At 40.2% G+C, this 14,270-nt stretch overlaps 1 protein-coding gene across 2 annotated transcripts in view; it reads left to right on the forward strand.

Moving 5' to 3' along the window:
- SLC16A9 (solute carrier family 16 member 9) overlaps positions 1-8,302 on the forward strand; it is a 74,348-nt gene extending 66,046 nt beyond the window's left edge. For both annotated transcript variants that reach the window (XM_043476907.1, XM_043476906.1), the window contains 2 exons: positions 4,619-5,536; positions 6,174-8,302. In XM_043476907.1, coding sequence (XP_043332842.1) covers positions 4,619-5,536; positions 6,174-6,361 — 1,106 coding nt within the window. In that variant the 3' untranslated portion in view covers positions 6,362-8,302. The remainder of the gene's footprint in view (positions 1-4,618; positions 5,537-6,173) is intronic.
- Positions 8,303-14,270: the final 5,968 nt, after the last annotated feature.

Raw genomic sequence — 14,270 nt, forward strand, 5'->3', positions numbered from 1 at the left:
ACGTTTACATTGCTACTTGCTAATGGGTGGCTATTCCTGAGAGGTCAGACTTTCCGATAAGCTGAATTACTTCAGTAGTGTATCTGGCAACAGGATCCAAACTAATGTTTTGTTCCTGAAGCCAGTGCAGCAAAGTGACTCTAGATCAGATTAAATTAAGCTGGATATTTACCCGAGGTGATTTAAGAAAGCTTTACCAGATAAGAAATGTGATCATGGCCCAGGAGGAGAGAGGACCAGGGTCTGAGGGCATGGTTAAGGTAGAACTGAGAGAAGAAAGAGAAAAAACAAAAGGATGGAGAATCCAGAGCAGTTCAATAGCAGTTTAAGGAACTGACAGCATCTTCCACAAGTGTGGGAAGGACTGTGAGACAGGCATGGCACCTTAAAGGACAATAGGTCTTACCTACACTGTATTTTTTTTGGCCATGCATCATGCGGGATCTTACCTAACTAGGGGTCAAACCTGTGCCCCCAAGAATTGGGAATTTGGACTCTTAACCACTGGACCACCATGGAAGTCCCATCTATACTGTATTTTTTTTTTAAAGGCACTGTAATGTGACAAACCCAGACCCTGAAGCCAAATCACCTGGTTTTGAATTCTCTGTCACTTAGTAGCTGCCTGGTGACAGACAAGTTACCTAACTGTTCTGTGCAATTAAGTGTTAAGCCTCATTTTTCTGAACTATAAAATGAGGATAATAATAGTTCCCATCTATTGGACTCCACCCTGTACAGTCTGTATTTGCCCAGCTTCATGACTAAAGAAAGAACCCAGTGACATGTGAGTAGGTATAAGTGAAGCAGGCACTGGTCAAGCAGGGGATGTACAGAGAGCAGGAGAGCAGCCACTTTGAGTGACCCGACCATACACCATCCCACCGGGGTATTGGGAATATTAGAGGAACATATGCATAAGGCACATGGCAAGGGCTGTAAAAGTGTCAGCTGTTAAAACTATCACCTAGGTTTCCCTTAACATAAAACTATCACCTAGGTTTCCCTTAACATCCAGATTTATCTGGGATGAAGGTGTTAGAAATCGTATGCTGAGAGAGTTGCTCTTGCTTTCCACTCAGTCTAAAGAGGAAACCATAAGGGCCTGGACCTTGGCACACTGGACCACAATGGACTGACTGTGGACAATCCAGATTTGGCAGAATTAGGGAGTTTTCAGTTGCAACACATAGGAAGCCAGGTGAGGCAGAAATCAGGGAGCAGTATGAATCCACTGTCTTAGTTTGTTCAGACTGCTCTAAAGTATCTTAGACTGAGTGGCTTATAATCAACAGAAGTGTGTGTCTCAGAGTTCTGAGACTGGTGGTCTGAGATCAGGGTGTCAAGGTTAGCTGGGCTGGGTTCTGGTGAGAGCCTTCTCCTAGATTGCAGACTGTCATCTTCTTCCTTTGTCCTCATATTACAGAACAGAAGAGGAAGCTCTCTGGGGTTCTCTTTAGTAAGTGCATTCATTCCATTCATGGGGCTCCACCCTTTGACCTAGTCACCTCCCAAAGCCCATACCTACTAACTCCATCATGTTGGGGGTTAAGATTTCAACTTACAAATTTTGGAGAGACCCAAACACTCAGTCTGTAGAATCTACCATCAGTGAAAGAGGTGACAAGAAAAATAAAACACAGTAGAAATTTTTAAAAATTGAAAAAGAACCCAAAATCAAAATAACTGAATTAATGTGACTTAGTTTAAATATTGTGACCTAGATGAAATAAAGAAACATGGGCATAAAATGGAAGTTTTGGGAATAGTCTTACTCCTTGGTGAACAGGGATTGATAAACTAATGCCCATGGACCCAGTCTGATCTACTAAGTGTTTTTTGGACAGCTCATGCATAAAGAATTGTTTTTACATTTTTGATTGGTTGAAAAAAATCAAAAGAATATTTAATGACACATGAAAATTACGTAAAATTAAAATTTCAGTGTCTATAAATAAAGCTTTATTGAAACACAGTCATACTCATTCCTTCATGATTCTTCTCTGGCTGCTTTCATGTTTCAAGGGCAGAGTTGAGTATTTGTGACAGAGCTTGGATGGCCCACTGTGGGCTAATTATTTCCTCTCTAGCCCTTTTATAGAAAAAGTCTATTGACCCCTGGTCTTGAAGAAGAGTTCATCAAGATGTATGTGTATATCTTACCATTTCAGGTTCCCTGAACATCAAATTCATATTTTCCCTCTTTGTGACCATGTATACCATAGACATGCATGGAAGCATAATTAGTGCTTTATTTCACTTTTTCCTTTACATTGATGATTTTTAAATTGGGATTTTCTTTTTAAAGATTAAAAATTATAGTTTTACAGTTTACACAGTTCCACAAGAGAGCTCTAATTACTCTTCATTGCCCTGAAAGAATTTCTGCATTTTGTTTTTCGGCTGTGCCACGGGGCTTGTGAGATCTTAGTTCCCCGACCAAAGATTGAACCCAGCCCCTTGGCAGTGAGAGCATGGAGTCCTAACCACTGGACAACCCGAGTATTCCCTGCTGTATCTTCCTAAGCCATGACTACATTCTCATGGGATGTAGGCTGAAAACACTAGTATCCAAAGTGGAGTTTTATTTTGCTGCCCTGTCATAAACTTAGCATATCATAGGTTTTTGATAAACCACCTATTGAAGTGATTTGATATGTTTCCCGTAATATTTCATAATGTTGATGGATAAACTTAGTTGGTGAGCAATGGGGAATTCTTTACTTTCTCCAGATCAAAATATTTAACTTTCAAAACACCAAGAATATTTTAAAGTAATTATATGACACTTTGTTAGAACTTCTACAAAGCAATGGTGTTAGAGAAAATATGAATTAATAGTAAATGAATGCTAATGCACTATGGAAGTGCATGAAATATAGTCCTCTTTTCAGCTCTTTCCATTTGTTTTCTGAAGTGCTTTTAACCTTTGAAGTATGTGCCACTTTTAAAAAGATAAGGAAGAATTCGACTTGTCTACTTTTATTACTTAATAGTCAGCACAGGGATACTTCCTAAGTAGCCACAAAAAGATACTGTATTAACTGTCATTACACTAATGTGAACTATTGATTAATGTTTGTAAGCAAAGTTTTTTTCTTTGGGGATAAGGGAGTTAATTTTAAATATGTTAGGAAGGGACAACTGTGGTACCAAATTTTTTTTTTTTAATAATTCTAAGAGTCATTTGGTTATTTGTAATTTTTACAATAAGCTTGGCATCCTGTTGGGATTATGATGTAATTTGGTATAGACCATTTAAAAAGTATGATTAACCTCTTTAGACTAATTTTTTTTAAATTACAGATCACTTTCTTTCATATTTTTTTTGAGTTGACATTTCTCAATGATATTTAAATTTTAAAATACTCAATTAACAACTTGAAATCAGAACCACATAAGAAAACTTCAAATTAGTTCAGCTGATGTAATTTGCTATTCCAGTGTGGGTCATGTGATCTACTTAAAAAATAGTGTATTTACAGTGTTGCACAAATGTGCAAGCAGACATACTTTGTAATTTTAATATCCTATCGAAGTTCACTTTACTTTCTCATAGTTTATTAATATCAATCATTCATTCTGATGATTAGCAATGGATTTGAGCTTCCCTTGTGTCTCAGATAGTAAAGAATTAGTCTGCAATGCAGGAGACCCAGGTTCGATCCCTGGATTGGGAAGATCCCCTGGACAAGGAAATGGCAACCCAGTCCAGTGTTCTTGCCTGAAGAATGCCATAGACAAAGGAGCCTGGCGGACTACAGTCCATGGGGTTGCAAAGAGTCAGACACGACTGAGAGACTAACACACTTGAGTTAGCAAACCACTATAAATATCCTACAACTAAAATATTAATATATCCTTCATCTCAAAAAATAAAATATGAAAACTTTTCTTTTCCAAAAGGAATACATATAAAGCATGGAGCCTGTAAGTACTAAAAATGTAGTTGCGTAAGGTATTTGTTAAGAACATAGGTTCCTGGGGTCAGACTGAGTGCAAATCCTACTTATACCACTTGTAGCTTTCTGATCTGTGGCAAAGTTCTCAACCTTTTTAGCCCTAGGTCACTTCAAGTGTACACTGGGAATAATAATAGGACATACTCAATAGGAGGGGCTTCCCAGGTGGCGCTGGAGGTGAAGAACCCACCTGACAGTGCAGGAGACACAGGAGATGTGGGTTTGATCCCTGGGTGGGAAGATTCCCTGGAGCAGGAAATGATAACCCACTCCAGTATTCTTGTCTGAAAACTTCATGGACAGAAGAGCCTGGCAGACTATAGTTTATAGTCACAGAGAGTCAGACATGACTGAGCAGACATAAGCACTCACCTGCACACAATAGGATTATTGTAAGGAAACATTATTGTGCCATGTAAAGTATTTAACACAGCGTCTGAACTGCAAATGCTAGTTTTAAAAATAGATCTGTCAGTGTTTCTATTGTTGAGGTCGTCATTGTCATCATCTTTAGTTTTCTTGTTGTGATTTTAATATGAAGGCACACTCATGAATGCCAGTGTGAAAAAGAAATTGAACTGTAGTACTAACAATGCTTGTTCTGAGAGTCCCAATGATAAGAGGTTAAGATTAAACAGTTCCCATTTCCTTTTTAGGTTCAAGTGTTGGACTTTTTATATATGCTGCTTTGCAGAGACTTTTGATTGAGTTCTATGGACTGGATGGATGCCTGCTGATTGTGGGTGCTTTAGCTTTAAATATATTAGCCTGTGGCAGTCTGATGAGACCCCTCCAGTCCTCTGACTTCCCTTTACCTGAGAAAACAGCTCTGGAAAATGTACCAGATAGGTACTTGATTTACAAAGAAAAAGAAAAGGACCTAGAAGAAAACATAAACATGCTTGAAAAGAGCTACAGTGGGGAGGAAACATACAAGGGCACCTTAGCCAATGGTGACTGGAAATCAGAGCGTCTGCTTCATAAAAACCCAACAACAACGGCACACACACAAGAGACTGAAACATACAAGAGGAAAGTTGCAGAACCGAAATATTTTTGCAAACAGCTTGCCAAGAGGAAATGGCAGTTATATAAAAACTATTGTGGGGAAACTGTGGCTCTTTTTAAAAACAAAGTATTTTCAGCACTCTTCATCGCCATCTTTCTCTTTGACATTGGAGGGTTTCCACCTTCGTTACTTATGGAAGATGTGGCAAGAAGTTCAAATGTGAAAGAAGAGGAGTTTATTATGCCTCTTATTTCTATTATTGGCATTATGACAGCAGTTGGTAAACTCATTTTAGGGATACTGGCTGACTTCAAGTGGATTAATACCTTATATCTTTATGTAGCTACCTTAATAATCATGAGCCTGGCCTTGTGTGCAATTCCATTTGCCAAAAGTTATGTTACGTTGGCACTACTTTCTGGGATCCTAGGGTTTCTTACTGGTAATTGGTCCATCTTTCCTTATGTGACCACAAAGACAGTGGGAATTGAAAAATTAGCCCATGCCTATGGGATATTAATGTTCTTTGCTGGACTTGGAAATAGCCTTGGACCACCAATTGTTGGTAAGATATTTATCTTAAAGTAAGCCCATTTTACTGTTCTTTGTAATGTCTCTGAATACAGGAATTGCTTTTGTAATAATAGCACAGATTTATACAAAATAAATCTGCTTGGAATGCCTCTTGATCATGATTTATTCAGAATCACTTTGCTATGGTTGGAAAAGCCAATACACTTGCTCAGGAATTTGTGTTTATTCTTCATTTGGGAGAAACCCAAAATGCCTGCTTAGTCTTGTCCAACTATTTGAGAAATTCTCCTCTAACTCCCATTAGGCCACTTTGGGAGTAGAACTGGGTAATGCATATCCTAATCTGAACTGTATATAAATGTTTTAGTTAACTTTTTTATTAGGGTATAGTTGATTTACAATGTTGTGTTAGTTTCTGCTGTATAGTGAAGTGAGTCAGTTGTACATATATTTACTTCTTTTTAGATTCCTTTCCCATGTAAGTCACTACAGAGTATTGAATAGAGTTCCATGTGCTATTAAGTAGGTTCTTATTAGTTATCAATTCTATATATATAGTAGTGTGTATACATCAGTCCCACGAACTGTGTTGTATAAATTGATGAGATTAGAGTATTCCTATACATACTATGTCTATCAAACTCACTTTTTTCTTACTCTCTTTTCAGGTTGGTTTTATGACTGGACCCAGACCTATGACATTGCATTTTATTTTAGTGGCCTCTGTGTCCTGCTGGGAGGTTTTATTCTGCTGCTGGCAGCCTTGCCTTCCTGGGATACATGCAAAAAGCAACTCCCCAAGCCAGCTCCCACAACCTTTTTATACAAAGTTGCCTCTAATTCCTCTAACGTTTAGAAGAATATTGGAAGGCACTAAAGACTGTTTTCACACAGCGAAATTTCACTGTGTCTGATCTGAATGACTTTTTTTTTTACATATCCTTTATGTACTGTATATGTAGACTTGATCTCCTATATTTTCTCTCCCCCCTCCCCCCTTTTCCCAAAAAGTTGGACTACTCTGTTTTACTATTATTCATGAGTTGTGGATATTGTGAACATTTTGGCCAGCCTCAGAAGACTTTCTCTGAAAGAAACATCATTTCTCTGCAGACTCCAATAGTTCCTCTGCAGGGCAGCCAGAGGAGACTCTGCTATTTTAAAACTGATGCAAGCAGCGTGATGAGTTATGTGTGAAGGCCGCCAGGGACTAAAACACTTTCTTCTCTCTGTTAGACTCTCTAGTACATAAAAGACTTCGAGCCAGTCAGGAAATGAAAATGGTTCCTAAAACAGCATTAAGAATTGCCGTGGCACAAACTGGTCATTTTTTAAAAACATGATTTTTAAATTACCATCCCCCGTTTTCACGATTTTGTTTACCTTGATAAAGCACCCGCATGTTTGGTGCCCATCGAGGACACATCCTTTCAATTCCTAAGGTGTTTGCTGAGATCCAGGCAGTCTCCAAACAAAGGGGTAGTCACTGTGGCCTTTCTTCCTGGTTGGTCGCTGGAACCTCGCTCACTTTTGTCGGCAGCCGCTCAGTCCTGTTTCCCAAGAAGTGCTGACTTTACCTGTTTCCAAACTGGAAATGCATATTTAAAGCATTCCGTTCTGGCAAATGGGAAACATCCATTTGCTTCAGGCACAGTGGGGATGAATCGCCAGTCTTTGCATATCTTCTCAGTGAAGCATTTATTTGCAACTATCAGCTTTTACTGCTATCCAATTTTAACTCAAGGGCAGAACTAAAAAGTGTGTGGGTGGTATGTGTGCACATGCATGTGAGCATTCTGCTCTGTGTCTGTGTGCTCTATGGAAAGGGAAAGGGGCAATAAGAAATTGATACCCTCACCCAACTTTATTCAATCATGAGAAAAATATTCTAGGAAGAAAATCAACATTTAATAAATTGACTTTTTTCTAAAGAAATGTTTTTTTAAACTTTGCTATGCATCAGAGTCTTCTATAGATTCTTTTTAAAATGTAGTTGTCTGAGTACAACTGGTAGAGATTTTAATTATGTAGGTCTAGGCTGTGGGCTAAGCATCTATATTTTTAATGAACTCTTCAAGTGGTTCTGAGAGCACAGCCTGAATTGAGAATGACTGTTAAAAGACTGGCAATAGAGAAACATTTTTTTTCTCTTAAAAAATAAAACCAGTCAACCATTGAGGTGAGGGTTTTTTAATAAACAGCCAAGTTTGATTCTTTAAATAAGAGGCACTCTGCCCATTGTGCCAAAATTGTCTTTTCATTTCTTTTGAAATAGGTAAGGTTATTTTATACGTCTATGTTGCCTTTCTTCGAAGGCACCTGAAGCACTTTATAAGCTTGAATCCCCACAAAACCTCAGTGAGGTCGGTAAATAGTGCTTTTCTAGGCAGGAAACCTGGAGATGTGGGGAACTTCATACCTGAGTAAATCCTACTCAGTAACCCAATCATGGGGCTCCAAAGTGCCTTGGACTTCTGCTCCATATTCTGACTTCTGGAAAGTTTTCTGTACCTCATTCTTTAGTCACTGTCAGGGTAGTAAGTAAAATAAGCAACATTCAAAAAAAAATTAACAGAAATGTTTTTGTGATAAAAGTTCTTTTTTGCCAATATCATGTTCAGGAAATCCTAAGCCTTTTTTTATTGTTTTAAACTTTTATGCCATCCCCACATTCATTAATGTTGATACTTGTCCAAATGCATCTTCACCGTGTCTACTAATATCATCCAATGTGTGCATTATCTATTGTCTTGGGAATAAATTTTATTACAATAAAATTTTTTTTGTTTGTTTTTTATCAGTGTGGTTGCTTTTTCTATTCTTAGCTGCCATACCCCCAGCACTGAATTACAGTCACACTTTACTTGAATGTAAAAATACGAATTCTCTGATTTCACTTTGGATCCAGAATCTGGTGATTTAGACACTAGCATATTCAAAGTCACTTCATGGCTAATAGATGAGGAAAAAGTTGAAACAGTGGCAGACTTTATTTTCGGGAGCTCCAAAATCACTGTGGACAGTGACTGCAGCCGTGAGATTAAAAGATGCTTGCTCCTTGGAAGAAAAGCTATGACAAACCTAGACAGTGTATTAAAAAGCAGAGAGGTTACTTTGCCAAAAATGGTCCATATAGTCAAAACATGATTTTTCCAGTAGTCATGTACAGATGTGAGAGTTGGACCATAAAGAAGGGTGAGTGCTGAAGAATTGATGCTTCTGAACTGTGGTTCTGGAGAAGACTCTTGAGAGTCCCTTGGACTGCAAGGAGATCAAACCAGTCAATCCTAAAGGACATCAATCCTGAATATTCATTGGAAGGACTGATGCTGAAGCTGAAGCTTCAATACTTTGGCCACCTGATGGGAACAGCTGACTCACTGGAAAAGATCCTGATGCTGGGGAAGATTGAGGACAGGAGGAGAAGGGGATACAGAGGATGAGATGGTTGGATGGCATCACTGACTCAGTGGATGTGAGTTTGAGCAAACTCCAGGAGTAGTAAAGGACAAGGAAGCCTGGCATGCTGCAGTCCATGGGGTCGCAAAGAGTTGGACATGACTTAGCAACTGAACAACAAAATTATTTTGACCATTAGTTTCCAAAAAAGCTAAAATGTCATTCCTACAGAATCCTTTTGAGGAAAGGGGGATGGACTCCCCTTTGGAATTCTTAATATTGATCTTGCTAATCCTTAATAGAATTCTTGGTATGTTCCAAGCACATTATGTTATTCATCCCTCATAATAGCCCTGTGAGATGGGGATTCTGACCCTCTTGGTATGGTATAAAACATAGTTGTCATGGTACAAATGATGTACAGAAGTCATTTCCAAAAGCAAAATGAAAAATATTTCTAGCAAGCCCTTTGATTTCTAACATGGCTAGGAAATAGGGCCTAGCTGGAAGATTGCTGCAAAGCCAGTCCTGTAGTGAATAGATGAATCATGTTTATGAAGATAATTATTCATGACTTGCCTATTTCCTGAGTATTTAAAAATACCATTTAATAAAATTTTATTGATTAGAATATGATCTTTCTTTTCTGACTCAGAAGATATTTCCTGACATTCCAAGTGCCTAGGGTTGATTTTGGGAAATGTATGAAATAAGAAAGTTTGTTAGGGACCCTCTTCCCTGACTTTAACAGCTCCTCATTCTCCTTTCTGCTTCCTGCCTGTCTCCCTCTCTCTCATGAGCCTCCTAGGAGTCAGTTGGTGATCTAATTTTCTCTAGGGTGAGTATGTCTTCAGAGAAGTTTCAGCCACCAACGTTTAAAGGCCTCGAGAGGAACAAGCGCAAGAATCAGGAGTTCCTGCTTTGGGAGGTCATGACCGAGCAGGATGGCAGTTTTCTTGTGCTGGCTGAAAAGTCCTGTGACCTGAGATAGCCTCAACTTCTAGCAATCATCATAGGATTATCTCAACCCAGGATGTTACAGGAAATGAAGAACTTTGTTTTGAATAAAAGAATGGCTCCTTTTTTCTTTGACTTGGACAGAGTATTATATTGAACACGTAAAATACACAATTTACATGAACAGTGCTGTACAATTTCTCTTTTGTTAGTAACAATCTTGGGACCTTTTGTGCTATCGTCAATTGTGTCTGAAGAACGTCAGTAACATGCCTCTGAGTAAGGAGTTTGACCACAGTCAGTTAAAGATCCAAGATCTGTGAATAATACATGGATAATACTTGGAAAGCTGGTGTACATACTTATTAAGGTTGTAATTCCAGTTCCTGTGGCTGAATAGTACATGGATAATATTTGGAAAGCTGGTGTACATACTTATTAAGGTTGTGATTCCAGTTCCTGTGGCTGGGTGATTGTGAGCAAATTATTTAACCTCTGAAAGCCTGTCTCCTCATTTGTCATACACATCATAGGTCTATGGTGGAAATTAAATAAAATAACCTATATGTATAACTGCCCTATGTTCATAAATATTAGCTATTATTATTTTTGTTATAGTCCTTACTCTTGTGTGGCTTCTAAGTACTGGGGCAAGTATCAAGTATTCCCAGGCATAGGAGTGGGGTAAATGTTTGTATTGAAGGGTCTTATTTAGGAGAATAAGCCTTCTGTTAGCTACAACTTGTACAACTGTCACAGTTCTTGCCCTCCCCCAAGCATGTTCTTCTCAAAATCTTTCATCCTTAGGGATTCATGACTCAGCACATTTTTCTGAAATTGCCATTCGGAAGCTTTGACACAAAACAGAACAAAACACACGCTGTTCTTGCACAAATCACATAGAATCCACTTTGTAAATTGAGTTACTATGGGAATTTGAACTTTTGTTTTTTCCTTGAGAACCCATCACCCAAGCTGCTTGGAAGGCGGGACTGAAATTGGGCAGAAAGCAAAAGACTCCCGTTTGTTTATTGAGCACTAATTGGCTTCAGCTCAGGGCCTTTACCTCACTGCCTGCCCAGTAGGCCTTTGAGATTTACCCTTGAGGGAGTGTCATTCCTTGCCAGGTCCTCTGGGATTCTATTCCTAGCAGGTCTCAGTCACATTAGTAGCTTTTTGCTACATACATTCCTTGTTTCATAGAATTATTTACTTTTGTCTCCCTTCAAAAATAAAAAAAATCGTACTTTTAAAAGTTTTGTCAGTTTTCTCTAAGTCATAGTCTAAAACTTGGTAAACAGCATGTTTTCAAAAACGAATAATGAACTGTGGTTAAGGTGTTGAACTGCCATAGGTCACCTTAAACTACATAGCCACAGAGCTATGCCTGTTTTTTCCTTCCTGGGAATCATTCCCAATGTGATGAGACGAATCATTATTTGTCCAGCTTAGATCTGGACTCCCGAACATCTACAGTTTTCGGAGGCAGTTGCTAAGACTAGCCCAGATAACTCTAACACCGAAGGGGACCAGATGGAACTGGTTAGATCAATCTCCAAGGAAGGATGGAACAGGGTCAGCAACTCATTTGCAAATAGCCACTAAGGCTGCTGGGAAGCTGCCATTTTGAAAAGTCCTGGGAAAGGTTAAGCGAGAACAAGAACCAGGTAGAGGAATCATTTGAAGCCAGTGAGAGGGCCATGGTATACACAGAGCCAGGATGAGCTCAGGTCCCTGGACAGAACTGTAAATAGAGTATAGGTTTGTTCCATAAAATGGGACCGTTCACTGCCCAAGACTGAAAACAGCTGTAACTTCCGAGAGGCATTTTAGCAGTCACCAGCTGAGAGGAATAAGAGGAAAAGAGCTCTGTCTCTGCCTTGTTCTCAAAGCATGAGCAGTCGGCTTTGATGTGACTAGGTACGGATGTGCCTAAGAAACGTGAGAGAAAGCGTGTGTGTGTGTGTATATGTCCATGCAGGCACGCATGCGCGCTAGATATGGATGTGTGTAAGAAATGTGAGAAAGCGTGTGTGTGTGTGTGTTCATGCAGGCACGCATGCGCGCTAGGTACGGATGTGCCTAAGAAATGTGAGAGAAAGCATGTGTGTGTATGTGTGTGTGTATCTGTGTGTGTGTGGGGGGGGCATGCAGGCACGCATGCGCACGTGCGTGTATATGCTTGCGCGCATGCGTGCCGGTGTGTGGTGAGTGCGTGAAAGAAAGGTTGAGAGAGACGGGGAGGGATGGGTCTTCATTACCTCAGACGGCAGCCCACCATGAAATTTCTCAGGAAGACCTTGTTTCAGGACCTGGAGCCTCCCAGTCTTTCCAGAAAGACCTGAATATTGAAGACCTCTGGGTTGTTTCTAGGCAAGAGGAAGATTCTTTTTAGCTGGGCTTCTTCAGAAAGTTAGAGGTATTGATAGATTTTCTCTGTGGGTCATTGGCTTTGCCTTAGGAGGAGTTGCCTAACCCCCACCCTTGGGATCTTCGGGAAGGGCGTGGGCTCTGGGTAATAGCAGAGACAGAGGCTCAGCGCCTAGTGAGCTAGGACTGGTCTGTGAGTAGGCGCATCCTCTCAGGGAATCTGCTGAAACGCTGATGGCAGTGGTAACTCCCAGGGTCCTGGTAAGCTAACCATTGGAGATAGGTGGTAATAAGAAAATAGCTTGGCATGGAGGAGGAAGCATGGGATCTGGAGTCCAGCAGAGCAGGCTTTTACTTCCCAGCGCCTTCAGTTACCACCTCTCTAGATGGGTACTCTTCAGTTTGTTAAGCTTTCTGAACTCAGCTTTTGTTACTGGTGAACTGTACTGTTGGAATGTTTAGAAATAATAGATGCAAAATGTCCAGTGTGTAATTGTTTCTAAAAAAGACATTATTTTTAATCCTTGCTCCCACTTTTCTCTTAAAGGAAACCTCCGTATCATAAAAATAAGTAAATGGTAAAGTAGTAGATACACAATATACAGTAGATTGAATTCTTGTCTCACTGGGCATATTATCAAGCGATTGTTCTGCAAAACAGTTTTGTGTGTGATGGTGGGGCCATCGTTTTCGTAGTAGTATGGGAGAGTGTATTACTACTAAGTTTTGCCCTAGATGCTAGAAATACAGGAATAATTAAGAAAGCCTCTTGCCCTGAGGAGTTAATGGTTTAATAGGAGCAACTGATATCCAATTAAGTATAAATGCAGAAGCCACTTTTAAAAACTTAATTTATGTATCCATTCAACAAATTTTTATTTAGCACTCATTGTGTGCCGAGTATGCAGGGCTTCCCAGGTGGTGCTAGTGGTAAAGAACCCGCCTGCCAATGCAGGTTAGATGTAAGAGACCGTGGATCAATCCTTGAATCGGGAACATCTCCTGGAGAAAGGAGTGGCAGTCCACTCCAGTGTTCTTCCCTGGAGAATCCCAAGGACAGAGGAACCTGGCAGGCTGCAGTCCATAGGGTCGTACGACTGTTGGACACGACTGAAGCGACTTAGCACACCATGCTGAGTATGCAGGTGTTGAGATAATGGTGAGGAACAAGACAGACGTAGCCTTGTGTTCACAGTTATTTCCTAGAACACAAAGTAGATCCCATGCCAACACAATATTGTAAAGCAGTTATCCTTCAATTAAAAATAAATTGTAAGAAAAGTAGATTCCATGGTATCAATGTTCTAACCAGAACTTGTGCTGTAGGGTCAGCTCTCTCTCTGATATGTGTCTAGGGGAAGAAAAAGATATCTGTGTTTGTTGTGCTCTGTCACTTCAGTATCTCTGCAGGACCTTGGCACTCATTGCCTTGGGGGCCGGGATTGGTTGCTAAGAGTCCACAGCTGAGTCCTGCTCTCGGCACTGCCTTCAGCTGAAGGAATTACCTGCCTCCTTAGGGGAAGCTGACTTCCCTGGTGGCTCAAACAGTAAAGCCTCTGCCTACAATGCAGGAGACCCGGGTTTGATCACTGGGTTGGGAAGATCCCTTGGAGAAGGAAATGGCAACCCACTCCAGTACTCTGCCTGGAAAATTCCATGGACGGAGGAGCCTAGTAGGCTACAGTCCGTGGGGTCGCAAAGAGTCAGACATGACTGAGTGACTTCACTTTCACTTTATGGGAAGCTGGACTCCAGTAACCCTGGCCTCAGTGACTAATGAATGGTTTTGTTGACTCTACTGGGATAACCCTGAAGTGCTATCCTTTCTCTAGGGTTTTCTGTAAGAACCGAGTCCTCTGTTGCAATTGCATCACAGCTCAACTTTTCCTACTGCCCAATCCTGTTTTCCCTACTCTCTGGAAGATGCTTTTCTACATGCCAGTCAACATCCTGCATACAAACTCCATCGCATAGTCAACTTTTCACCAGGAAAACTGACTGAAGACACCTGTGATCCCAGTACAGTAAGATAATGCCCT

Source organism: Cervus canadensis, chromosome 8, assembly GCF_019320065.1.
Source record: "Cervus canadensis isolate Bull #8, Minnesota chromosome 8, ASM1932006v1, whole genome shotgun sequence".
Taxonomy (NCBI): domain Eukaryota; kingdom Metazoa; phylum Chordata; class Mammalia; order Artiodactyla; family Cervidae; genus Cervus; species Cervus canadensis.